The following is a 24,727-nucleotide window of genomic DNA, read 5'->3' as shown; positions in this document are numbered from 1 at the left end:
TCCTTGCAGACCTTAAAGCACAACCCCAGCAGAAGCCACAGTGACTAGGAAGGGGACAGCTGGACAGGGGTGAGACCACTCAGATAAGAGCCAAAGATATTTTGTTCTAGAAGCAAAGGCTGGAAACTACCTAATGAAGAAGAAAATGAATACACTGGGGCAAGTTCATACCAGGGAATACAATACAGCCGTGAAAATGAATGAACTACAGCCAGAGACACAAACATGAATGGATCTCACGAACACAATATTAGGCAAAACACAGTATCAGGCAAAACAATGCATACGGACAGTATGATAACATTTGAATAGCATTTTTAAACATATGAAATTACTACATATTGTTTAAGGATGTATATATGTATAATAAAACTATAGAGAAACATAAGACAATAAACCCTCAATCAGAACACTCGCTACTTCCATAAAGGGGATGATCAAGGAGAAATTTCAGGTGTACAGGATCTGGATCTCTTAAGCCGGATGGGTGGGTGCCTGGTGTGTGCACGTTACCTTCTATGTCTGAAAGATCCCTTCATATTCTCTAAATGTCAGTGTTGCCATGCTTAGACCTCTGTTCTTCTTTCCAGGGGTTGGGGGATGGGGGAACACGTGCAGAGGCAGAAGTGGGGATGGAGGGACCAGCGTTCCTCAGACCACTGATGAAGCTGGCCACGAGGAAGGCACAGGATGGTGGCCTGTCAGTCGGTGGAAAGTGGAGCGAGTACTCTCCAGTGTGGGTGGAGACCAAACCAAAGGCCCCTGACTCATGGGACACCCCCCACGCCCGCCCTAAAAATACCAGCTCTGGCCTCTAAGTATGACTCCTTGGTGACACAACTCCTACAGCACCCCCACCCTCCCCCCCCACACACACATATCTGCCAGGCCACCCGGTTTGTCCACCCTGTAGGTGTTCAAGAACACAGGGAACAGCTTCAGGGTGAGGTCCCTGGGGAGAGAGGAGCTCAGCCCTGCCTGGGGACAAAGAGCCAGCTGTTCCTCAGGCCAGTCATCTGTTCCTTTCAGAAGAGTGACTGTCCTGGGCCAGTCATGGGGAAAAAACATCAAAAACTTCCTGCAACTAACTGGCCATCGTGGCTGCCAAGGTCTATCTCTGGAGGTTGGGGAGCTCTGCTCCGCAGAACCAACGGAGCTGCTCCCTGCTTCCCTGAGCCTCCCTTTTGGGAACTCTCCAGAGGGTCCCAGACACCCTCCTTTCAAAGACGGACACGGAAAAAAGAAGCAGTCACTTCGGGTAGGCAGGGGTGCAGCAAGGAGGCGTGGGCAGGGTGGACCCAGAAAGGCCCGGCCCAGCAGGAAGAGCCAGAGAGAGGGCAGGCAGCCCGGTCACTGGGGTACGGAGTTTTTAGGGCTGAAAGAGAACATTCTAAGACACCAGCAAGTGGACTGCCTTCATTTTGCAGTAACACCAAAGCCAGCAGAGGAAGAAGACCTGCCCAAGGCTGCCCAGGATGGTGGGGACACAGAGGGGAGGCAGACCTAGGCTTTCTGGGGCTCGCTGGGCACCCTCTTCCCACGCGGAACCATGCCTGCCCTCCCTCAAAGAGGTCGGGTGGGCAATGAGGGAAAAGAAGGTGAGACAGGGGGAACCTGCACCCGGGGCAGGGGGTGCCCACAAAATCAAACCATCCATAACATGGGAAGAGGCTGCCTACAGGCAGCAGTGCTCTCCCTGACCCTGGGGATGGGGTCAAGCTGAGGCTGAAGGACCACCTGCTGGGGTGCGAGGTGCTGTTGAGGGACTTCAGGCCAGATGTCTGCTGTGCGCGCGTGTAAGTGTCCACTATTCCAAACAGGGATGGAAAGGCATCTGACACAGAGCAGGGGACGACCCATCCAGACAGGACACAGCATGGTCCACAGGTGGCAGAGGGGTTAAGGCCAGTTATCCCCAAACATGGAGTATTGGACCCTCTCCATCATGTCCTACTGAAATCCCTTCAACATCCTCATGACGATCGTTACTAACAAGGTCAACGGCTAGCACTGACTGATCACTTACCCCACATCGGCCCTGCGCTGTCCCATGAATTCACAGCACGGGAGAAGACAGCGCTGACCTCAGAGAGCCTTACAGATGAGGAGGCAGGGGCTGCACCCTCTCAGGTGTGCCAAACTCTGAAGCACACGCTCTCCACCAGGGGTTCCCACCATGCGCCACACCAGGCATGAGCACGACCCGCTGCCTCGGCCCCTCGGGGTACAGGGACCAGTATGCGTTTAACAAGCCACCCAGGTGCTCCACATGCGTGCTTACAGTTTGCCAGCCCCGCTGCTCTAATCACTTCCCAAGGCTGCCAACAAGGGAGAAACTACCACTTCTCTGCCTGGTAGCCAAGACCTTCAGGGTTTTTCCTGGGCCAGCTGGTCAGCTCCCCCAACCCAGCAAAGCCTTACCCCCAATCCTCTACCCAGTCTACAAGTTCCAGAGGGGCTCAGGCCCCACTCTGCTCTCATCGTCTTCCTAGAGTCTGGTCTTGAAGTCACCTCCCTCCGGAAGCCTCCTGACCACCTGGTGCCCCCAAACTGTCCTGCACTCCAGTGAGACTTATGCCAGGCACTTGGGGGCAACATGCTCAGAGCACATTTCTCTGCATTCCACTGCCAGTTCCTGGACGGCCAAGCTAGTTCCTTATGTACCCAAGCATCATGTTCCTCTGCAAGCACTGGGCACAAGGGTGGTCAGGAAAAGCGTGCTGGCTATCAGAGAGAGAGAAAAAAAAATCCCTTGGGGAGCACGTTCTGGTTCTCCGACTGACGCTTCCACTACCCTTCGGGGACAAGTGTGTTCCCATCTCCCCGCCTGGGTGAAATGCACCATTATTCTAGTTTCTTTTATTCTACGCATCCATTGAACAAACCCAGCAGAGCCTTACCCCAGACACTCGTGTACCAAGAATGCACATGCACTAAAGTGGTTCCTGCTCTCATCCTTCTCTCCCAGGAAAAGAGAAAGACAACAGACAAGTAAACACTAAAAATTATTATATTCTAGACACTAAGCTCTGTACATATACTTTCTCAGTCGCAAATAAACAAGATTATTTCAGAGCATGATGAATGTATAAAAACATAATAGTAATATGACAGAAAGTGAAAAAAGGGGCTACTTTGCATAGAATGATCAGGGAAGGCCCCTTTAAAGAGGTGACATTTGAGCTGAGACTTGGCAGATAAGGAAGAACCAGCCACGTAAAGAAATGGGGAAAGGCGTTCCAGGCAGAAGGAACAGCACATACAAAGACCTCGAGTCAAGAACAAGCTTGGTGTGTTGGAGGGAAGACAAGCAGGCTGCAGGGGCTAAATTGCAGTGCAAGCAGAAGTAATACCAAGCAGCACTCAGAGACAGAGGCAGACAGACGGCCTCCTACAAATGTGAGGGGCTCAAATGAGGTCGGCCCCATCCAGCCCAGGACATCTGGACCCCAACTCACAGGCAACATTAGGGTTAAGGGTATGAGTCAGACCCCTTAGCTTCCTGGGGCCCCAAAAGACCTGGTGTGGGCATAGGGGCAGGCACCACCCCTCAGCATGAGAGCCTCACGGGTACCCACAGGACACCCCGGGGTGGTGGAACACAGGGTCACAGAAGTATGTAGAATACAGGACACTCACAACTGCAGCTTCCAGGGGGACATGATCAAGTGCTTCCATGAAGTGCCAGTTCCTGATTACACTATTTTCCCAGGACACAGAGAGGACAGACACCTTGGTCAGTGGAAAGAGAACAGGGCCATGCTGTTCAAGGCTTACTGGTCTTGGCCAAATCTTAACCTTTTGGGGTCTCGATTCCTCATTTGAAAACTGAGGCTACTATTAGGCACTAGAGCTAATAGCAGTTAGAGCCGTTGAAAAGATTAAATGAGATACTGAAGGTGAAGCACTGTGCCCAGCACACGGTAAGTGTTCATAAATGTACACTGTCATCATTCCTGCCATTGGATTTTCACTGTCTCAGTTCTCTCTGCTGTAAAATAAGGAGATTAATCACGAGATTCCTGTGAGCTTGTACTAATAAATGTTCTAGCCTCTTAATGCAATATCCGTTATCAGGAATACAAAAAAAAAAAAAAAGAATCCTCTTTCCTGACTTCTCATAAGATGCTGAATTCCCCTCTACCACACCCTGCTGTTTGGAAAATAGATGTTGATTAAATTCTATTTTAATGATACTGTGAAATCAACATGATGCACTGGGAATCCACAGATTTCTCTGTACTGTCATTCTGCAAGGAAGTAGGGATGGATGTTGCTGATTCTTCTGTATCTGGCCCCCCAACCAAAACACAATCTCTCATTCAGTCGCACAAAACTCTCACCCACTTCCATACACACAATTAATGAATGTATAATGCAACCACTTCCATACACACCATCACACACACACACACACACACACACACACACACACAAATGTCCTACAGTGGAAAACTCACCCACGTGTAGAAACACATCCAAAATCACTCCCAGAAACTCACTAGTCTACCCTGCAAATGCACACAAATGTTGCTTCCAACAGTGTGCAAAATTCTTTCAAAAGAAACTGAATAGCAGGGACTCTGAAGCCAAAGGCCCGGGTTCAACTCCTGACTTTGCAACTCCCTAGCTGTGTGACCCCAATCTCTAAGCGCCTCGATTCCCTAAACTGTAAAATGGGGATAATAATAATACTGATTTTAAGGGAAAATGTGACAATTACATGAGTTTAAAACATGTTAAAGGTTTAAATCAGCACTTGGAAAGCGCCCAATAACTTCGCCCAATAACTTCTTTTCCTCTTCCTTATATGTGCACACTGCTCCCAAGCTGGTCTCGCACACTGTAAACAGATTCACGCCAGCCCACTGTCCCCTAACCGGCGGCTCTGCACGCTCTGCACATTCGCCTGTACGCTGTTCCCAGCGTTCACCCACGCAGTGCGCAGGCGCGCCCACCGCCCTCCGAGCCTTGCAGGGATTCGCCACGGCCCGACCCCCGCCACCCGGGCCTCACGCGCCGGGGCCCAGAAGCCGAGGAGCCCCGGCCACCAGACCAGGCCTGACCTCCCCCTTCCTCGGCCGGGTCACTGCCGAGGCTCTGAACGGCCGGGTCCCGGACTCCCTTCCGCCCCACCCTCGCTCCGCCCGGCCGGCTTACCTGAGGGTGGGGGTCTTGGGACACAGCGCCCCGCTCTCCGCGCCCAGCCCCGGGTCCAGGGACAGGTTATGGGCCGCGGCCAGAATTTGGCCCTCAGAACTCCGCGGGCTCCCGGCCGGGGCGGAGGACCGCGCCGGGGACGAGGAAGTGTCGGGGGCTGGGCCACCCTACCCCTGGGAAAGTCCCCGGAGATCGACAGGCCGCTCGCCCAATGGCGCTACGCCGCCGGGGCGGGCCCGCGGGCGCGGGGGTGGGACGAAACGAGGTAAACAGCGGCCGCCCTGGGAGGTCCGGGGCGGAGTGCAGCGGAGCGGCCGCCGGTGCCCACTCCCGCAGGCCCGCCCCTCGGGCTGTGACCTCCCGAGCCTGGGCAGCCCCTCGCGGCAGTCCCCGCGCCGGAAGCCCCGGAGCCCGGGATGAGGCCGGAATTTCAGAGCGGAGAACAACCGCAGAGACCACCCCACCGCTTCCTTGCTGCGGAGGGGCACACGGACCCGAGCGGAGAGGGGACTTGCCAAAAGGCACGTAAGCATCTGGAGCTGAGCCAGAGCTGGAGCTCAGGGCCCCAGAGTTGGGTCCAGGGCGCTCCTGGACAACTTCATAGAGCTCCCACAAATTCGAGGACCCCTAAAGAAGATTGTTTGCATACTTACTGCTCCAGACATTGTAAGCACTTTGCATGCATTAATTACTTGATTTCTTTCGCACGCCACCCTAGTGAGATGGGTTTTATCCCCTTGTTTACCGTAAATAAATTCACAGGCACAGAGAGGTTAGATGATAGTAAGTGGCTGAACCAAGATTCAAACCCAAGTGGGCAAATCCAGAGCCCGCCTCCCACTGTGCCTACATATAAGTGGGCCAGATCCCCTGAAGAGCTGTGGGATTTCCCAGACCCTTAAGAAGCGGCTTGGTTTAACGGTGGGAACTCTTTTTTGTTGTTGTTTCTTTTTAAGCCCGTCATTTTATTTAAAAGAGAGTTTTAATTTCAAAAAGTGGAAGGACCTGAACTTGGAATAAAGGACAGCTCTTTTCATGGGGTAAATATAGCTTTATGAAAAATCGATTGCAAAAGACCCTTTTCTCCGCAACTGATGAAAACTTAGTCATTGACAGGCCCTCATCCTCAGAAAGGATTTGGAGAGGTATTTCATACAGGCCCTCATTTTAGGGAAGGAGAGATCTGTCAATCAACTGTGACTGTGTGAACATACACATAAACACACACACGCCTACCCAAATATAGACCCAATCCAAGGAGTCTCCTTTGTAGCTTTGTAAGTTCAGTTACCTCAAAGACGTTTCCAAATTCTGGGATGCTTTAAGTTACTTCGAAAGTGTTATCAAATTCTCAAAACAATATTCTGGTTCATTTTACTTATGAAGATAAGTACTAAGATACTCTGATTTTTAAAGAGGTGGGGGGAGGGAATGCAAAGGCCAAGCAAAGCACCGCTGAGTGTCACCAATGGGGGGTGGGGTACAGGGGGATTAGAATCTCCAACCCACGGTTTATAAGCAGCTCTCAGGCATCACCACCACCCATTAGGCTTCCCCAAAATGGTTTTCTTCTTGCTATTTGTCTACACTTCCCAATTTGCCTCCTCCTGGAATGCTGTCTTCCTACTCTCAACTTAAGTCTTCTCATGAACACCGAAATTTACTTTAAAAAACGAAGAGTCTCCAACTATTTGCGTTTTGTTTCCAAACCATTTCAACTGTTTTTGTAAAATATCTGACCTTAAAGAGTTAGACAAATAGTTTCATGCCTTAAAGCGTCTGATGACCCCTAGGTGGACTTGTTGGACAGTGCTCTGGTACTACATAAAAAGGTCATATGATCATTTTTTTGCCTGGTTTCCAATCTTGGGATAGTTTTTCACACTTACAATATGTGAGAAAACTTACCTCTTCAAGGTCATGAGCACACCCATCCTTCCTTTTAAGTCTTAGTTTGAATTCAGAGCATCCCACCACATTAGCCATGGAGACCATTGTTCACAATCCCCTATTTGATAGGTAGGGAAACCGAGACCTCAGTGTGGTAAAGGACTTGTTCAGGGCCACATACATTGAGTGATGCCTTCACGGTTGGAAACCATGACCTTGATTTCCAGTCATGTGTACTCTTTCCATTGTACCATGTTGTTTTCCCAGTATCATGATTTTTCTTACACAAACTCAACATTCATTATGACCATAGGCTATGAATTTAACTAATTGGGTTCTAACCCCTACTCAACCACTTGCTACCTGGGTGGCCTCCCTAAGGCTCAGTCCCTCCCTAAAAAAATGGAGAAAATAATTGTACTTTACCCCTAAGGTGATCATCAAGATAAGTGAGATAATGCAAGTAAAGCCCAAAGCTTGGCACCCAGTAGGCACTCAAGAAATGATAGTGGTAATTTTACAGAAAGCAAAATTGGGGCACCTGGGTGGCTCAGTTGGTTGAGCATCTGACTCAACTTGATTTTGGCTCAGGTCATGACCCCACAGTCATGAGATCGAGCCCCGAGTCAGCTCTGTGCTGAGCAAGGAGTCTGCTTGGGATTCTCTCTCTCCCTCTCTCTCTCTCTGCCCCTCCCCCACTCATTCTCTCTCCCTCTCTCTATTTCTCCCAAAATAAATAAATAAACATTTTTTAAAGTAAAAAAAAAAAAAAATGATAGTGGCATCTAAACATGGATTGCCAGCACTGGACAGAACTTCACTGTTAAACCCAGGAATGCATTCTCCCCAAGTTCCATGTCACCATCCACATCCTCTATGGGACCCTAGCCCCCCGGTGGAGTGGGAAACAGCACCCCTCACCTGGCACCCCCTGCCACCCTCAGATCTAGAAGGAGATGTCCAAGCCGGAAGCTGAGTGACCCAGGCAGCTGGAAACCTCTTGCTCTTCCAGAGTGACAACAACCACGGGCACAAAGCTCTACCTCGGAGGAGAATCAAAGGCCTGTGTTTTATTTTGTTTTGTTTTAAAACATGAAACTTCCCAATCTCCTTCCTGCCACTCCCTACCCTTGCACCACTTCCAGTAAGGCTGCCCCGAAGGAAGATCTAAGCCCACGTTTGAGGGAAACAAAAAACATACCCCCAAACTCACCCATACCCGATTAAGCTCCAAATCAAGTTTCTAAAGAAGAGTGGAGGTAGCATATTAAAAACGTTAAGAGGTAGCATTTATGGAGTGTTTGCTATGTGCTAGGTCTGCACTTTAACATAACAGGGTATCTCCCAGCCACCATGAGGTTATTACCACTGCCATCCCCACTTCACAGATGAAACTGGGGCTTTGAGGTGTTAGATGACTTGTGCAAGGTCTTACACAGCAACAGGTAACTGGAGCCTGAAGATCCAGACTCCTAACCGCCTAACGCTCTTGAGCATTATGCCAGAGGCTTGCCAGCTACTAAGACAGAGCTCGAAATGCTAGTCTTTAAAGGGTTGTTTCGAAAGGATCAGACCCAGCCTTTTTCTCATAGGGATGAAGCTTCTGAGGGCCAGAGAAGGGTAGGAACTTGCTGGAGGTCTTACAGCAAGTCTGTGGTTCACATTCAGGGCTAGGACCCACAGCTCCTGCTCCTAGAGCAGTCCTATTTTCACACACCCCACCGATGGGAAGTGAAGCTTCTAAAACCAACAAACTCGGCCTCACTCTATTAGGTGAGTTTGTGAGTTGGGGTGTTGACTAGAGGTGAATGAAAGTCAAGGTGAGCAGCTAATGAACAAGGAAAAGAGCAATCCTGGGTCTGGGTCCCCTCCTTCCATCCGGGCTCCTGTCTCCATAGCCCAGGGCAATCTTGGGAATATGAAACCCACGGTGGATTCTAGGTGCTTTTTGGTATTGGGTGTGCGCACACGAGAGAGAGATTTTAGTGATAGCTAAATGAGAAATGCACATCGAGCACATGATGTTGACTGAAATTGTCATAGGTAATCATATTTTTTGGTAAGAAATAAATAAGTGGGCAGTACCTATAGTCTCTGTTTCCCACCCTCGGCCTAAGAAGCGTTTTTAATTCTGTCTACCTCCCAATAACTGCCAGAGGGATGGATAGGATGGCTTTAAGATGTCCATAACTTTTCACATTCATTATGCACCTTAAGGTGAACTAAAGCATCTCATATTCATGATTTCCCCCTCCTCCAAGAGCATGCATGCCATGCAAGGGTTAGGGTGTGGGCTCTGGAGTCAGACAGACCTGGGTTTAGGTCCCAGCCCTGCCCTTACACCTCATGATCGCCCTCTGCCTGTTTCCTCACCAGTAACCTGAAGTGTAGAGTCTGATGCATAGGGTAGAGAAGTAACGAGATGCCACGGGGCCTGGGGTGAGTTAAAGGCAGCGATGCCCAGGGCCCAGAGCTGAGGATGAACTTGCCCTAGACCTCACAAAGCGTTCTGGGAAGCACCAGGCCTAGAAGGCATTTCTCTTGACTTTTTCTCCAGGGTCTTTCCTGTTTTCCTCTTTCTCCCTCCCAGCTGTTTCCGCTGCGGCCCTGGGCCTGCCAGTCACACTAGGGTTTCTAGGACGCCACTGGCGGAGAGGAAAGAGCCAAGTGACTCTGGGGGAAATTCCCGGCCTCGGAGCATATGTGGCCTAACCAGGCACCTCCCACAGTTCCTGGGAGCCCCAGGCTTCCCCTGGTCCACCTCCTCTCCCTTGGGTCTCCCTGTCTTCAGGTCAGCATGTCAAGCCAGATCTGGGTTCGGATCCAAGTTTGCTCCTTGTCACCCTCCTAGAAGCGGGGAGAGGCCAGCCAAGCCCATCCCCTGAGGGAGGCAGCCCCATGGGAACCAGACATTTCCTAATCCTGGGAAGCCCTGACAGGGCCCAGAGAGCCATCCTCCTTCAGCCTCACCCCGTGTCCTCTCTCATTCTCCCTCTCCCAGGGTCCCTCCTGCTTCCCCCTCCATTGTTCTCCAGCCCAGAAGCAGCTGTGACAGGGACTTGGTCTCTGCTTCTTGCTCCTCCTAGCAAGGGACTTCCCTGGGCTGGGCCTCTGACCAGCTCTGGAAAATCTGGACTGCTTGGGGTGTAAAGAGGAGGCCGTATCACCACTGCCTGCCAGCTCTCACCCACTCCCAGCGCCTGAGGCCCTCTGTTAAAGGTTCAACTGCAGAAGGGTCCAGCCAGCCCTAGGGAGAAAGTAGGTGAGAGAGCCCTCCAGAGATGCATTTGCCCCAGCGCTAAGGAGGGTCCCAGCCTTCCATCGTGTTCCCAAGGAAGGCAGGGCTAGACTCCCACCTGGTCTCTTCCTACCTCGCTGTAGACCACTAAAGTGCCTGATACACACGCACACACTCACCCTCCAAAGCTCACATTCACACACACATTCACATAATGACCCAGACACTCCCCAACACAGACATGCTTGTGAACTTGCGCTCAGGCCCATGCATATATACCTCCATAGATCTGACACATGCTCGCAAACATGGACACACATTCTCAACACCGACACAAATCCACATTCACACTGGTGAGCACAGTCCCTTTCCTTCAGGGAAGGGTAAGACAAAAAGCGACTTTTCTTTTCCTTCCCTTTGGAAGAACTGGCAGCGACTGGAGAGAAAAACACTGGCTGAGGAGGGGGCAAGAAGAGGGGGACAGGAAGAGGAAATAAGAAATGGAAGGAGAGCAGCAAGAGGAGAATGAGGCCAGGCAAGGAGGCAGAGAGGCCCAGAGCCCAAGCCCTGGGTCGGGGGGTGGGGGGGGGGAGAGGGAGCTGGCACAGGGGACCAGCCAAACCCAGCTGGCAGGAGAGTAGGAGGCCAGGTGGCTCTTGGCGCAGAGCTGGGGGGTGATCTGGTGGCCCCGGCACCCTTGTGCAGTGAGCCCTCACCCCTGTCCTGGCTCATGGACGCCCAGGCTGGGTCACTCACCTGGGGCAGGAGAAGACGAGGGTGGGTGCAGTGGGGGCTGCCGCCTTGTGAAGGCTTCTCTGCTCGCTGTGCTTCTGCAGGAAGGAGGGCTGGGCTGGGTTGACTTTTAGGCAGGAGGGGAATTCCCCGAGACGGAGGAGCCAGCCGCCAGGCAGCCCCACAAGGCCCAGCTGAGGCCCCATCCTGCCCCCTGGCAGAGCACAGGGCCCTTCTTTGTCGGTTCCCCACCTGTCGCTTCCCAGACTGGCTATCACTTGCCAAGCATTCCAGGGAGGGGAGGGAGTTCTGGGGAGGAGCTGGGGGCCTGATGATTCTGTGGCTGGACCAGGAACTGGCAGGGGGGCAGGGGCGACCTGGTCTGCCCACCCCTGGGTTCTCCCTTGGACTGCTAATTCCTCCTTTGCCTGAGGTGGGGGATTCCAGCCCCCAAGGGCCTCAGGAAACCTCCAGATGCCCAGCCCACTTTCTCCTCCCCCCCTCCCATTCCTTTTCCGTCTGTTTCCATTCATTGTCTGTGGACTCTCCACAGGGAAGGAAAAGCTCACTCCTTCCCTCTGTGCTGGGTCTCATTTCGATGTCAAGTGGGGCCTTAGGGACCTACCCACCACGGAGCAGCCCAGCTCTACACTAACCAGCTCGTTCTCCTGAGCCTCACTTCCCCATCTGGAGCCTCAGTGATCCCCTGCTGTAAAATGGGGGTAATGAGTCCTGCTGGGCCTGCCTCCTGTGAAGGTAATTGAAATAAAATGGTTTGCTGACATGCTTTGTAAACTCTCAAGTACTTTACAAACATAAGATCTCAGTTCATTATCCACTGAAAAGATGCTTTCAGAGGGGATGGGTTGGCTCTGGATCATTTCAGGTTTCTTGGTCACTTTAGGTTCCAGAGTTTCATTATTCTTAACAGCAACATTATAGACCACTGAGAATACAAGAATGGACCAGTCAGACCCACTTCCTGCCTACTCAGAGGTCACAGACTCTGGGGCTGCCCTGTCCAGTACAGTAGCTGTTAGCCATACATGGCTATTTGAATATAAATTGGTTAAAATTAAGTAAGTTAATAACTCAGTTTCTCAGGAGCACTAGCCACATTTCAGACACTCAGCAGCCAGCCACATGTGGCTATCACGGTAGACTGCACATGTATAGAACATTTCCATCATCACAGAAAGTTCTATCAGATAGCATCGCTCTGGGGGCTGGAGGCTAATAGATAATTATAACAAAGTGTGGTAGAGATGTGTTTTGGCAGGAGAAATACAGGGAACTACAGGAGCCTGGACAGGGGAGCATCTAGTCAGGATTGGGGGATCTGGGACATCTTCCTGGAGGAAGTGACATGTCAGCTGAGACCTGAAAATGGCCAAAGCGAGAGCACAAGGAAGGGTGTTCTTAGGAAAGGGAATAGAATATGCAAAGAGAGAATACATTCAGGGAACTGAAAATTGTTCACTCTGAGTGGAGCATGGAGTTTGAAGCAGGCAAGGGGGAAGTAACAGAGTTGGGCCTGGAGAAATAAACAGGGCCAAGTCACATGGGGCCACGTTCAGCCTGAGCAGGGGGATGAGAAATGGAGGGTAGGGGGTGAGGGAGGGAGAGAGTCCACTGAATCCAGTTTTCTGCTGCTTCTGTGTTCCTCGGATTGGAATCCCATGGGGAATGCTAGGGGCACCTCCTGGCCCAACAGCCTCACTTTACAGATAAGGAAGTGAAGGCCAGACAGGGGAAGTGACTTTCCAAGTGAGTAAATGAAGGGACTTCCTGACTCCTAGTCTAGTGCTGTTTCCCACACTGCACTCAGTCCCTTGGTCTCACTGGCCACTTTTTAAGTGTTCAACAGCCACATGTGGCCAAGTGGCTACCATACCAGACTGTGCAGATGTTTCCATCATCACAGAAAGTTCCATAGGACGAATAACACCAATCCCTGAGCTAGACCAGGTGCAAAGGATAATACACACTCCTGCACATAGACCCTTTTCTCTGCAGGGAGTAAAAATACACTTCACACTGAGGCTGTCAGATGCTCCCCTCTCTGCCTTCTGATACCAACTTGCAGGGCCTCCCTCACCTATGTCCCCAACTGGGACTTAGGATGGTGGCAGGACTCAGCATCAGAGAGAGAGATCGTGTCCCTGGCTCCCTTTGAGAAGCCTCCTGGTGACCTGTGACCAGCCATCTGGGTCAGCCAGAGCCTTCTGTGAAATTGAGGAATGTCCCTTCCTTGAGGAATTCTGGTTTCAGATTTCTCATCGGTATTGTGTGTCATTCAGCCCTGACATTCCTGGATTGCAGTGTTCCCTCTAAACATGATATTTTCTCTCCACAGGCCACAATAGTCATAGATCCTCTGTGAGTTCACAAAGCCTTGCTTGGACCGGTTCCTGCTCATGGCATCATAAATGGTGGCAGGACCTTGAAGGGCTAAGGAGGCTCAAGGAGGTAGACCCATATGAACTAGAATCTTCAGTTAGGAACACGGCTTGCACATCCTGGGGGAAGATTAGCTCTGGGCTCTCCTTACTGGAATGCTGAACACACTTAACTTCCCCTGTCTTCTCTCTCACCTCTTCTTTGTCCAGCCACGGATTTTCTGAAATTGCCTTCTTTGTTCAGGCCACGGGAAGAACATCAAGAAAGAAGAGGCCCTTGGACTGGGCATTAGCGGAGCTAAGTTTGAGTCCTGGCTCTGCTGTGTGGCTCTGGGCAAGTCCCTTCCCTTCTCTGATACTCAGCTTCCCCTTCTAGACTGTGAAGGAATCAGACAAGATGATCACTAAGGGACCTTCCATTTTGACACCGTAAGGAAGTCCAAAAGTTCAGAGAAAGGAGAAATCAGGGCTGGCCAAGACGATCAGGAAATAATAACAGTAATAGCTAATATTTAAGATGAACATGTACCTGACCTGATGCTAAAGGCTCTTAAGTAGACTGTTTTCATGCATTCCTCATCAGAACCCTGTGAGATTGGTACCACTGTGTTTTGGATGAGGAAACTCATCTTCATAGTGGTTTAAGCCAACAGCTAACACATGGCACAGCTGGAGTTCAAACTCAGGTCATATCTGCAGAGGTCACCTGAAGGGGACAAGGCCTGTGCCAGACCTCAAAAGATGGGTGAAATTTGCATATGCACAGGCCCCTCTCCTTTGATACCTAATCACCCAATCCCACCTCTCTAACCCTGACGTCTCTGGTCTTATTGATGTTGTGGGAGCAGCACTGGGCCAGTCTCACAATAGTCAGTCGATATTTATTTAGCAAATGCTAAATTTGACTCCTTGGGTTTCCTGATTGACCAAGTCTGTTGAATGCTCCTCAAGGATGGGAAATCCTTGTACCATTGGGACCTAGCCCAGGACTCTGGGCCGACCTCTGGGTCCCACCACAGACCTAAGAAATCATATTCTCTGGGGGACAGGGTCCTAGTGGCAGCATTTTTAGTAAGCTCCCAGGGGTTATCTCAGTACTTAGTAGTTTGAAAGGTCAAAGATCCCTAACTGGGTCTTCTAACTCCAAAGTAAGAATTATCTGCTCATAGAAAGGCAGCCAAGAACTCACTGTCACAGACCAGTGGGACTAGCCTGCTAATACTTCTCTGGGTCACCCATGTAACAAATCCGTGACTTTTGAAAAAAAAAAATTTAATAAATTTTTAAAAGTTCTTTTATTGTTTTGGTTTTGTTTTTTACTTATTTTTGAGAGAGAGCAAGAGAGAGCGAACATGGGAGGGGCAGAGACAGAGAGGGTGAGAGAGAGAATCCTAAGCAGGCTCCATACTGTCAGTGTGGAACCTGATGTGGGGCTTGCACTCAGAAACTGTGAGATCATGACCTGAGCCGACATCAAGAGTCGGACGCTTAACTGACTGAGCCACCCAGGTGCCCCCCAAAATACTTTGAGTCTATAAGCTTCCACTAGGTGCCAGGACCACTACTAACCCTGTATGACCTGAGCAGCAATTTCCTCTCTCTGTCCTTTATCTTCCTCATCTGTGAAAGGGAGTCAATTCTTTCTGTCCATGCATAATCCTGGGAATACCTGTGTGCATAGAAGAAATGCCCATTAAGATAATTTCAGGGGCACCTGGGTGGCTCAGTCGGTTGAGCGTCCAACTTCAGCTCAGGTCATGATCTCGCGTTCTTGGGTTTGAGCCCAGCGTCGCGCTCTGTGCTGACAGCTCAGAGCCTGGGGCCTGCTTCGGATTTTGTCTCACCCTCTCTCTGCCCCTCCCCTGCTCACGCTCTGTCTCTCTCTCAAAAAATTAAAACTAAATAAATAGATAGGATAATTTCATAAAGAATATCATAGGTCAGGGGTTCATCAACTTTAGCATCTACCAGATTTGGTCTTGGGTAGGGCCTTAGATCAGTGGCTTTCGATCCTGGCTGGACATTAGAATCACCTGAAGAGCTTTGTAAAAATACAGATGCTCGGGGCACCTGGGTCGCTCAGTCAGTTGAGCGTCTGACTCTTGATTTCAGCTCAGGTCATGATCCCAGGGTCTTGGGATCGAGCCCCTAGTCAGGGTCTGTGCTGGGTATGGAGCCTGCTTGAGATTTGCTCCCTCTGCCCCTCTCCCCTGCTTGCACTCTCTCTAAAATAAAAAATTTTAAATGCATTAAAAAAACACAGATGCCCAGGCCCTACTCCAGACTAATTATATCAGAATCTTGGGTGGGGGGTGGCCTGGGACTGGTATTTAAAAGCTCCCCAGGTGATTCAAAGTTGTGACTCCCTCTCTCAAAGCTGCCTTTCTAAGAGTTGGTTCTGATGCAGGTTGTCCCAGGACCTCATTGTTCCCCCTTTTTGTTCCAGGGAAAGTGCCTTCTCAGTACCAGGGTCAGAGACCAAGAGGACAACTGATCTTAGAATCTGGAGAAAAGGGAGCTCTGTTCCACTTTTTGTGGTCACACGGCATTCTACATAGTGGATGTGAAAGGAAAAATTAAACCTCAAACCAAGTCGCTCCGAGGAGACGAGGTACATGTTGGTTCTGTCGGCATCTGGAAAGTGGGATTCGGGAATGCATTTTGCAAAATTGTGCTTTCCAAGGAAAGGAAAGAAAAACAGATATAGGGCAGTATGTTGCAAGGTTCTTGTCAAAGGAAGAAGATCCAAGGACGAATGTTGCAAGACTGTGCTGCTAAAGGAAGTGGCTTCTTAGCTCATTTGATCTGGAACAAAGCTTACAGATTATCTTGGCCACTCCCCTGGCTGGACAGAAGGGGAAACTAAGGCTCGGGGAGGGGAAGACCTGTGCCCAAGGCCAGGCTGGGAGTTCCTGACAAGCTGGCGTTACTAGGCTTCTCAACCACCTCCTGCCTGCTGCCTTTCTTCTAGCCCTCGAGCACGGGTCACGACCACTTCTGATTTTGCTCCAGGCCCCTAGCCCACCCTCCACCCTCACATTCTCTTGGACAGCATCCCTGGTCACAAGATAGGACTCAATCTGGGAACTTGGATCTCCACCTGCCAGATACCAGGGGCCAAAGCCAGTAAGAGGCTGGGGCAAGCTGGAGAGGAAGGAGCTGAGTCTGATGATGTGGCCTGACCTCAGAAAGGAAGCCTGGTCACCAGGGGGAATTTCCCCGGGGTGAGGTCTCATGTCTATGCAAATGATGCACTCCAATTAACCTGGACCCCAGAACGGGAGAGGGGCAAAGGGAGACAGCACTGTGCTAGGCTCCTCCTGTGCTGCGTCTCATCTTGTCCCCAGAACAGCCACCTAGGTAGGAAAGCGGGGTGGTGTGGCGGGGGGGGGGGCCTGAGGCCCAGTGAGGGGAAGGCAGGTCTGCCCCAGAGAACGCAGTGCACCCCCAAGGGGACACAAGGCCTTGGAGAGCAATGCTGTGGGTGGAGTTGGAGCCGCTGCTGTTGCCGCTGACCAGAGTGACAGTGACAAGGCTCGAGTGGGAGAAGCCTAGCAAAGTTTCATTTTGGGTTTCCATCTCACTCACCTGGGGACTTTTGTCCTGGGGACAGCTAAAAGGCAAGCGGGGACGTAGGGACCCTGACTCCGCTTGGGCAAATCCCTGCACTCAGGTTTTCCAAAGCCCGAAGGTGGGGTGTGCAGCAGTGGCACTGTTAACCCTTTCACCGCCAGCTTCTAGAACACTCCTTGAAAAGTGGACCGAGTCGGGACGTGGGCTGTTGACAGCAAATCTCTCCCTCCTGCCTCTTTAATTTTCACTCAGTTGAGCCTCACTACTCCACAAAGACTTCCCTGGGGATTTCGTTCCTCTCAAAGGCGGATCCCGCTTACTGCCTGGTTCTCCAAGGAGCTGGTCTTGCCTCCCCCAGAGCAGGGCTGCAAACAGGAGCAGAGCTCAAGTCCAGAGCATTTGGGCGCAAAGTTTGCTCTCCACAGAGCCTGGTTGTTTGTTCTGCTGTCGAAGAACATACCCGAGAGCAGGCAGGTCAGTGATTCCCGGAGTTGTGTGCCACACACTAAGGCTGTGTGCCAAGGAAAGTATGAGTGCATACATGCTCTGGTGAGCGCGTGTGAGAGGCGAGTCTAGGTACTTGTGTGAGGAGTTTTGTGTAGTACGCATATGGACAACAGTATCTGTATTTCTGAGCGGCGTATTTGTGGGCCTAATCATTTTATCTTCCTGTGTGGTCCACGGTGTGCATTTCTGTGTGTGTGTTACCAGCAGTGTGCTTCTGATTCTGGGATATACATGGTGTGTCCCCATGGGTATGACTGGCAGTGATGTGGAATTCTGTGTGTGTGATAAATGGGATTTGGGGGCTTTGAGTGGACACCAGCCGTGTGGGAGAACAGAAATCACTAGCCCAGCACAGACTTGGGATCTCTAGATCCATTCCCCACCCTCCCTGCTCACCTATCAGGCCCTCCCAGCCCCGCCCATGGCTATCTCCAGGTCAAGGTCCAAGGCCATCCCAATGAGGTAGCCACTAGGTGGTTCTGGCTGCAGCTGGCAGCACACTAGGCAGATGGGGGTAGCTGAGAGGGAGGGGTGAGACCGTCCCACAGAAGGAAATGCATGTTCTGCAAACTGCTACAACAGCTGGCCCAGGGGAAGGAGCCATTGCCAGACAGCTCCCGTATGGCTTCTCCAGTTCTCACCTGAGAGGTGGGCAGTGAGATGGCCTGCACTGGAGGTCTCCGGCCTCACATGCTGCTTGTAAAAGCACCTGCTGCCTCTGGGTTCCCGGGTAATGACATTACCTCTGGCTTTGTATCTCCCTCCCTCTCTAATCCCCCATGGCAGATTGGGCAGTTTCCTTGGTTTCTCACACCACCATGTTTTTCTTAAGGCTCTTTTCTCCATGTCTGCTTTCCTGCCCTGGCTCCTGTCCTCATCCTTCTATATCGGAGGAACACTGCAAGCCAGTCCAATGGTCTCCCAGCCCGTTTCCTTCTTCACACTGGCCACAGAGATGTCTTTCTAAAGGACATCTCTACTCCTGTCCCTTGCACCTTTGGGGCTGGCCAAGGCCTGGAGGGTAAGGTCCACACTTTAGCCTAGACTCCCCTTCTGGGTTCTTCTCCTTTATGAAATGGAACCTAGCCTACTTATTAATACCAAAGAGCTGATATTTATTGAGTTCTTATTATGTCCCAGATAGTGTGCTCAGAGATGTGCATGCATTGGCTTCTTTGATTCACAACAACCTTGTGAAATAGCGACCTTTGTCATTCCCATTTTATAGATGAGGAAATCAAGGCATAGGGAGGCCAAGTGACTTATCTACTTCTAAGTGGCTGACTGGGATTCGATCCAGCCAGCCTGCCTGCCTCCATATGTTAACCTCTGAGTAGAGGGCTCAGTTAAGAACTAGAATTTCCTGCTTGCCTAACCCAACTGTAAAGTGAGGAAGTCTGCCTGGGGAAACCTGAGGTCTAATAGGCCTGTTAGAACACCGATGTGCTGCTTTTGGGTTCTGAAATTCGGGTTGGGCAACTTGACACTTGTCCCTCCCATTCTCAGCTCAGCCTGGCTTCCGTAACCAAGAGGAGGAAGACCTGTGAGTAGTGAGCAGAGCAGGAATCAGGAGACCCAGGTGCTAACCCCAGACCTAGCCTTTAGTAAGACCATGGTCACTGGGTCTTGATTTTTGAACTCCTGAAACAAGAGCGTTGGTTTGGATGAGCTGCAAGACCATTTCCAGCTCAATCCACATGTGTCCTGTACCTTCAGGCAGTTTGACCGCTTGGACCCTTGGTTTCCTCATTAGAATAAGGGTGATTACCCTTGCCCTCCTCCCGAGGGATTACCCATTATTCTCAGCAAAGCTGGGGCACAGTAAACATCAGGGCGTTCCAGATAGCCAGCAGTTCCCACACCGCTGTCCAACAGCTGGAAATGTGGCCATGGCAGTTCTCAAATAGCGGCTCTCTGCTCGGGTTAGAAGGGCAACTGCCTCCCGGCCACTCACTTCAGATGTTTCCCTGTGGCCCCAAAGAGCGAGGTTGGAGCTTCCCAGTCTGGAGCTTCTGAGAAGGGTTCACTCTGAACGGAAAATGCAGGGCTGGAGTCAGGAGGCCGGGCCAAGAGCAAGGGGCGGAGCTGGGGAGAGGCTGAGAGAGAAGCCCCATGGCAGAAGGGGGAAGAAGGAAGACAGTGGGAGAAGACACGGGCGGGGGTCCAAGAGCACCAGATGGGGCAGGACTGCAGGGTTCCAGTTCTGCCCGCCGCAGAAACGCTAAGTGCCCTTGGGACGGTTGTCTGTGAGAGGGAGAGGGAGGTGAGACTTTCCGAGGGCCCCTTCCACACTTAGAACATCACCACCATCCTCCTTTTCTCCCATTTTGAGACAGCAGTGGTTTGGGCTTCTGCTTTCTCTTTCCTTTTAGTTTTAATTTAGTCCCCCGCCACTTCTCTCCATTGAACTTTGGCCACAGAAGCAATCTCCGGTGTCATTTAACAGCGTGTTTTGGAGTAAGCTGGGTGACAGGGACACTCAAATGTCCGCTCTCAAGGATTAGGAGGCAACAGTCTTAAGTTTTGATATCTTTAGTATCCACCACATATGGCACAGCATACAGGAGGCATTCCAGAAGTGTAAGCTGCAAGAGTGAATGAACGAATGAATGAATGAATGAATGAAGTGCAGGGATTCTGAATAGTGGCTGCTGCCTCCTCTGCCACAGCTCCAAGGGGGAAAAAATGTGATTTGCTCTGCAGGCACCTGAGTCTTAAGTGGGATTGTTGCTTTAGCCTTCCAACTGGCCACCCTTCCCTCACACGGTTGGTTTTTCTCAAGTGTGTGGCTAGATGCATACCTTCCCTCTAAGAACCTCCAAAGGCTCCCCTGTGGTGTAAGATAAAATCCTGACATTCCCCCATAGTTGGGTTCACACTCCCATTTCTAATGCCGTCTGCCTCATCCCACAAGCCCTAAGGGTCTCCCTCCTACTAGAGACCAATCCCAGAATGCAACCCACCTTAACTGAAAAGCAAGTGAAAATTGCACCTTGAGGAACTACAACAGGCTTGTACATTGCGAGTGATCAGTTTCAGTTATCCTCATTCCCGGTTTCTGGGAATTCGAGACTTTCCTGGCCTCTCTGCTTGTGTGTTCCCCTTGGCCTCAGGGGGCCTCCCCCTTCTATTCCCTCCGATTCCATCACTCGTTCCTTGCCACTCCCAGAACTGTTCTTCCCTCAGCACATGTTTTTAAGGTGCTTTCTTGTTTGTTTTTGGGTGCCTCTGTGATCTGCAGTTGACTTGATAGCAGAATCAGAAAACATCTTGGGATCCACTTATCAGCCTCCTACAACGGGGCCTGGCTCTGGACAGGTGGTGCCCGACAGCTGACTCCGGGCAAGGCAGGCCCCTGCCGAGTAGTTCCCTGCATTACACCTCATTTCCTCCTCAAAGGCTAAGAGATGGGTGGAACTGGACGCCCTGTTCTCTAGATGAGGAAACTGAGGCTCAGAAATGCCATGCTCACGGTCAGTTAGCGGCAAGGGCCTGACTCCACAGCTTTTAACCACTGTTAATTTGTCTTTTGATAATAGTTGCAGTAAGTTGGGTAAATACCCAAAAAAGCTCTCAGCTGACTCTCCTGGGATGTAGGTTCTCAGCCTGGTGGAGGGAAGAAAGTGGAGGACAGAACAAGAAAGACCATCTTGCTTTCAGCCTCATTATGGCAGAGATGAAGATAGGACTCTTTAAAACCACTGGGTCCAGGGGCGCCTGGGTGGCTGAGTCAGTTAAGCGTCCGACTTTGGCTCAGGTCATGATCTCATGGTTTGTGGGTTCGAGCCCCAAGTTGGGCTCTGTGCTGCCAGCTCAGAGCCGGGAGCCTGCTTTGGATTCTGTGTCTCCCTCTCTATCTGCCCCTCCCCTGCTCACGCTCTGTCTCTCTCAAAAACAAATAAACATTTAAAAAAATTAAAAAAAAAATCGTTGGATCCAACCCCTCACTGTACAAATGTAGAAACTGAGGCCCAGTAAGGGCAGTGGCAGGCCCAAGGTCACTCAAGTTTCCCAAACCCCGTGCCCCCTGCACAGCTACTATAGCAGACACACTTGATTTGTCAAAGTAGGTCAGGCCAGTCAGGATAGGGAGCAGGGCCCCCCAGTCAGCAGGCGCCCTCGCACCTCTGTCACCCTCACCAGACAACTTCAGACCCAAGTCTCAGAGCAGAAACACATCCGATGGAAGGGAGACGGAGAAGCTGCTGCTTATCAGTGATCTTCACAAAGTAGAAACTTTCCGCGGGCCTCCCCAGATCACGATCACATCTGGTGCCCTTGAAGAGCTCAAAAGAGGAAGTTTTGGTTTGGTTGTAATGAATGAAGAATGCACAGAGACACGTCCAGGCAGCAGAGGGAGGAGGGAGTATCTGAGACCTGGAGGGGACTGAGGCAGCCTTTCCAGGCTAGATGTTAGCTCAGACTCTCACTCGGATTCCCAGTCAAGAGCATGAGGGTAGAACTTACTCCTGGGTGGGTGAATACCTCAGGCTGTCATGAGGACAATCCAGTGGCAGGTCTAGGTCAAAAACACAGACCCCGTGGGAAATATGTTTATGTGTCTGTATGTCTGTTTCTAGTTAGAGAGGAAAGTGGAAAGGGAATGACTTGGGGGCACATCTTACACTGTCAATGTTAGAGAAAGCCAACATCCTTTCATCCAACTCTCCTACTTTGTAGATAAGAGAGTAGAGACTCAGGCAGGGACAGAAGTTGGCCTGAAGCTAGAACGCATACACGTGGCAGATGCAAATTTGAACCCAGGTAGCCAGACTCCCGGTTCCATCTCTCTGGATGGGGGCAAGTGGTGAAACAGTGGGGGGACTGGCAATTGGCTGGAAGGCATTGACCCGACCCTTCTCTCCCCCAGGACACTTAATCGGCACCTGCCACCACACGCTGCCATTCAAAGCACACGCTTCACTCATTTCACAGACAGAGGCTCAGTATGTTTTTGGATTTGACAAAGCCCAAAGCAGGGCAAGGGCTGCCGTAAGGGATGGAAGCTGGGAAGGGCTGAAGAGGAAGATGGGGAGTGGAGGTGGACGGGATTTGTGGCTACGGCTCTTCAGTTGCTCACATGTGAGCAGAAGTGACCGTGCTGGGCCTTCAGTGGCCTGTGGGAGTGGGAGCCTTTCCTAAACCCCAGCTGAAGACAAAAGCCCACCCCTGACCCCCTCCCCCCACCCCTGTCCCTTCCTTAGTCTCTGGAGCTGGAGCAGTTAGGCTCGGTCATGGCGGCTGGTGCTGCTGACCATTTCTCGGCACAGGTGCCGGCCAAAGCTGGTCGCCCTAGTCCTCGCCTCCACAGATAGCCAGCAGGGCCTTCAGGAAGTCTCCAGAGGTGTCACCCTGGCAGGGGCAGAGGAAGAGCAATGAGTTAAAACAATCCTGATGGCCTCGATGCCCCTTCCTCCCAGCTGTTGTCAGCCTAATGTCTCCCAAACACACAAACGTGACTATGTCCCTTCTGTGGCTCCCCACTACCCTCAGGAAAATGTCCAAGCTCTCAGCCTGGCCTCAAGGCCTTTTGTGGTCTGACCCCCATGAAGCTTGGTGGCTTCACCCCCCTCCCCCACTTCTGGGAGCATCTAGGTTCATCTTCCTACTTTAATGCTTACCACTCCTGTGTCCAGCATGCCCTCTGCACCACTCCCAAATCCTGCCTGGCCTCTGATGCCCCTTCTTCTGTGAAGTGTTCCTGCCCTCTGTTCTTCCCTTCCTCCTCCCACAGCCATTAACACATGCGCAAATGAGATTCCTTATTTGAACAGACACTGTGGAGCACTTACTGAGTACCAGGCCCTTGCAGGAATTTATGTGAATGTCATTGTGTTTTTTACACATAATATCTGGCCTCCAGCAGAACTGTGGGAGGCCAGATTCTCCCTCTTTTTAGAGTGGCTCCTGTCATTTTTATTTTTATGATATATGCTTTTTTTCCCTTTTTTTGGTAAACTCATCATTATAACAAATCATCATCATTTTAAAAAATCATCATTATAAATAACGATGTAAGTCAAAGGAAAGATGATACAATAAAAATCTCCCATTCCTGACTTCTCTTTCCCCAAATCAAGAGAGAGCTACGATTACTGTTGTCTTGTGCGGGTTCCCAGCAACAATCTGAGCATATACTAATATGTATATGTGTAGAATGTCCCTTTTCTACACAAATGGACACATAGCACTCACACTATTCTGGGCATACTTTTTTTGGCTTAGAGTAGATCCGAAATCAGCAGATAGAGCCTCCTCAAGCTTTTTCATGGTTGTGTCGTGCTCTATCGTATAGGTGTACCATACTTTCTTTAACCAGCTCTGTACAGAGGACTTCCAATATTTTGCTACATAAATATTCTCTTACACATCTTTGGGAACATGTGTAGCTAGGTCTATAGGATCAATTCCCACATACAGAAGCAGCAAGTCCGAAGTGTACGCATTTAACATTTTGAAAACTGCCAGACTACTCTTCAAAGATGTGCTAACAATGTACATCCTCCCCACCAAGTCTGTGTGAAGCTGCTATAACATTTCCCAGTCTTGTCGGCCAAGCCCAGTATCAAACTTTAAGATCTTGGCCAACCTCGAAGCCAAAAAAATGGGCTCTGTAAGTGAAAGAAGTCAGATACAAAAGATCTCACATCACATGGTTCTATTTCTATGAAATAGCAAGAAAAGGCAAATCTATAGAGACACAGAGTCGCTTGGCGGGCAGGGGTGGGAATAAGTAAGGAGGTACAAGGGATCTTAGTGGGATGACGGAAATGTTCTAAAACTGGATTGTGGCGATGGTGCACAACTCATTAAGTTTGCTAAAAAAAATACTGGGTCACCTAGGTGGCTCCATTGGTTGAGAGTCTAACTTTGGCTCAGGTCACAATCTTACAGTCTGTGAGTTGGAGCCCCGTAGTGGGCTTTCTGCTGCCGGCAGAGCCTGCTTTGGATCCTCTGTCCCCCTCTCTCTCTATGTCTCTCCTGCTCACGATCTCTCTCTCTCTCACTCTCTCTCAAAAATAAATAAACATTTAAAACAGGTGCACTTTATGGTCTATAAATAATATTTCAATAAAGTCGTCTTCAAAAAAAAATAGGCTATTTTATCTGGAAATCTTCCTTATAAACCTTCGAGCCATCTGGAATTTATTTTGGTATACACAATGAAGTAGGTCTTTCGTTTATCAATGTCCTGACTGGGAACTCCTTGAGAAAAAGACTATGGGAA

At 50.6% G+C, this 24,727-nt stretch overlaps 2 protein-coding genes and 1 long non-coding RNA gene across 9 annotated transcripts in view; 1 reads left to right on the top strand and 2 right to left on the bottom strand.

Moving 5' to 3' along the window:
- Positions 1–11,117, bottom strand: part of TNIP1 (TNFAIP3 interacting protein 1) — a 52,427-nt gene extending 41,310 nt beyond the window's left edge. For 2 of the 5 annotated variants that reach the window (XM_027077439.2, XM_053200035.1), the window contains exon 1: positions 5,161–5,311. The gene's annotated coding sequence lies outside the window, so the exon portion shown is untranslated. Of the gene's footprint in view, positions 1–5,160; positions 5,312–11,044 lie in introns of those variants that run through there. The other 3 variants (XM_053200027.1, XM_027077433.2, XM_027077446.2) reach the window with 3 other exon arrangements.
- Positions 5,402–24,510, top strand: LOC113604693 (uncharacterized). Of its 2 annotated transcripts, none has more exons than XR_003426728.2 (3): positions 5,402–5,826; positions 13,377–13,489; positions 15,866–24,510. It is a non-coding gene; the product is annotated as an uncharacterized LOC113604693 (long non-coding RNA). The 2 variants fall into 2 exon arrangements; XR_003426725.2 differs by having other exon boundaries at positions 13,377–13,848.
- ANXA6 (annexin A6) overlaps positions 22,427–24,727 on the bottom strand; it is a 48,649-nt gene continuing 46,348 nt past the window's right edge. For both annotated transcript variants that reach the window (XM_027077405.2, XM_027077411.2), the window contains one exon: positions 22,427–22,851. In XM_027077405.2, coding sequence (XP_026933206.1) covers positions 22,792–22,851 — 60 coding nt within the window. In that variant the 3' untranslated portion in view covers positions 22,427–22,791. The remainder of the gene's footprint in view (positions 22,852–24,727) is intronic.

The sequence above is a fragment of the Acinonyx jubatus genome, chromosome A1, assembly GCF_027475565.1.
Source record: "Acinonyx jubatus isolate Ajub_Pintada_27869175 chromosome A1, VMU_Ajub_asm_v1.0, whole genome shotgun sequence".
In the NCBI taxonomy this organism is placed as follows: Eukaryota; Metazoa; Chordata; class Mammalia; order Carnivora; family Felidae; genus Acinonyx; species Acinonyx jubatus.
The sequence above is the reverse complement of the archived record's forward strand: the minus strand, read 5'-3'. Positions and strand labels throughout refer to the sequence as shown.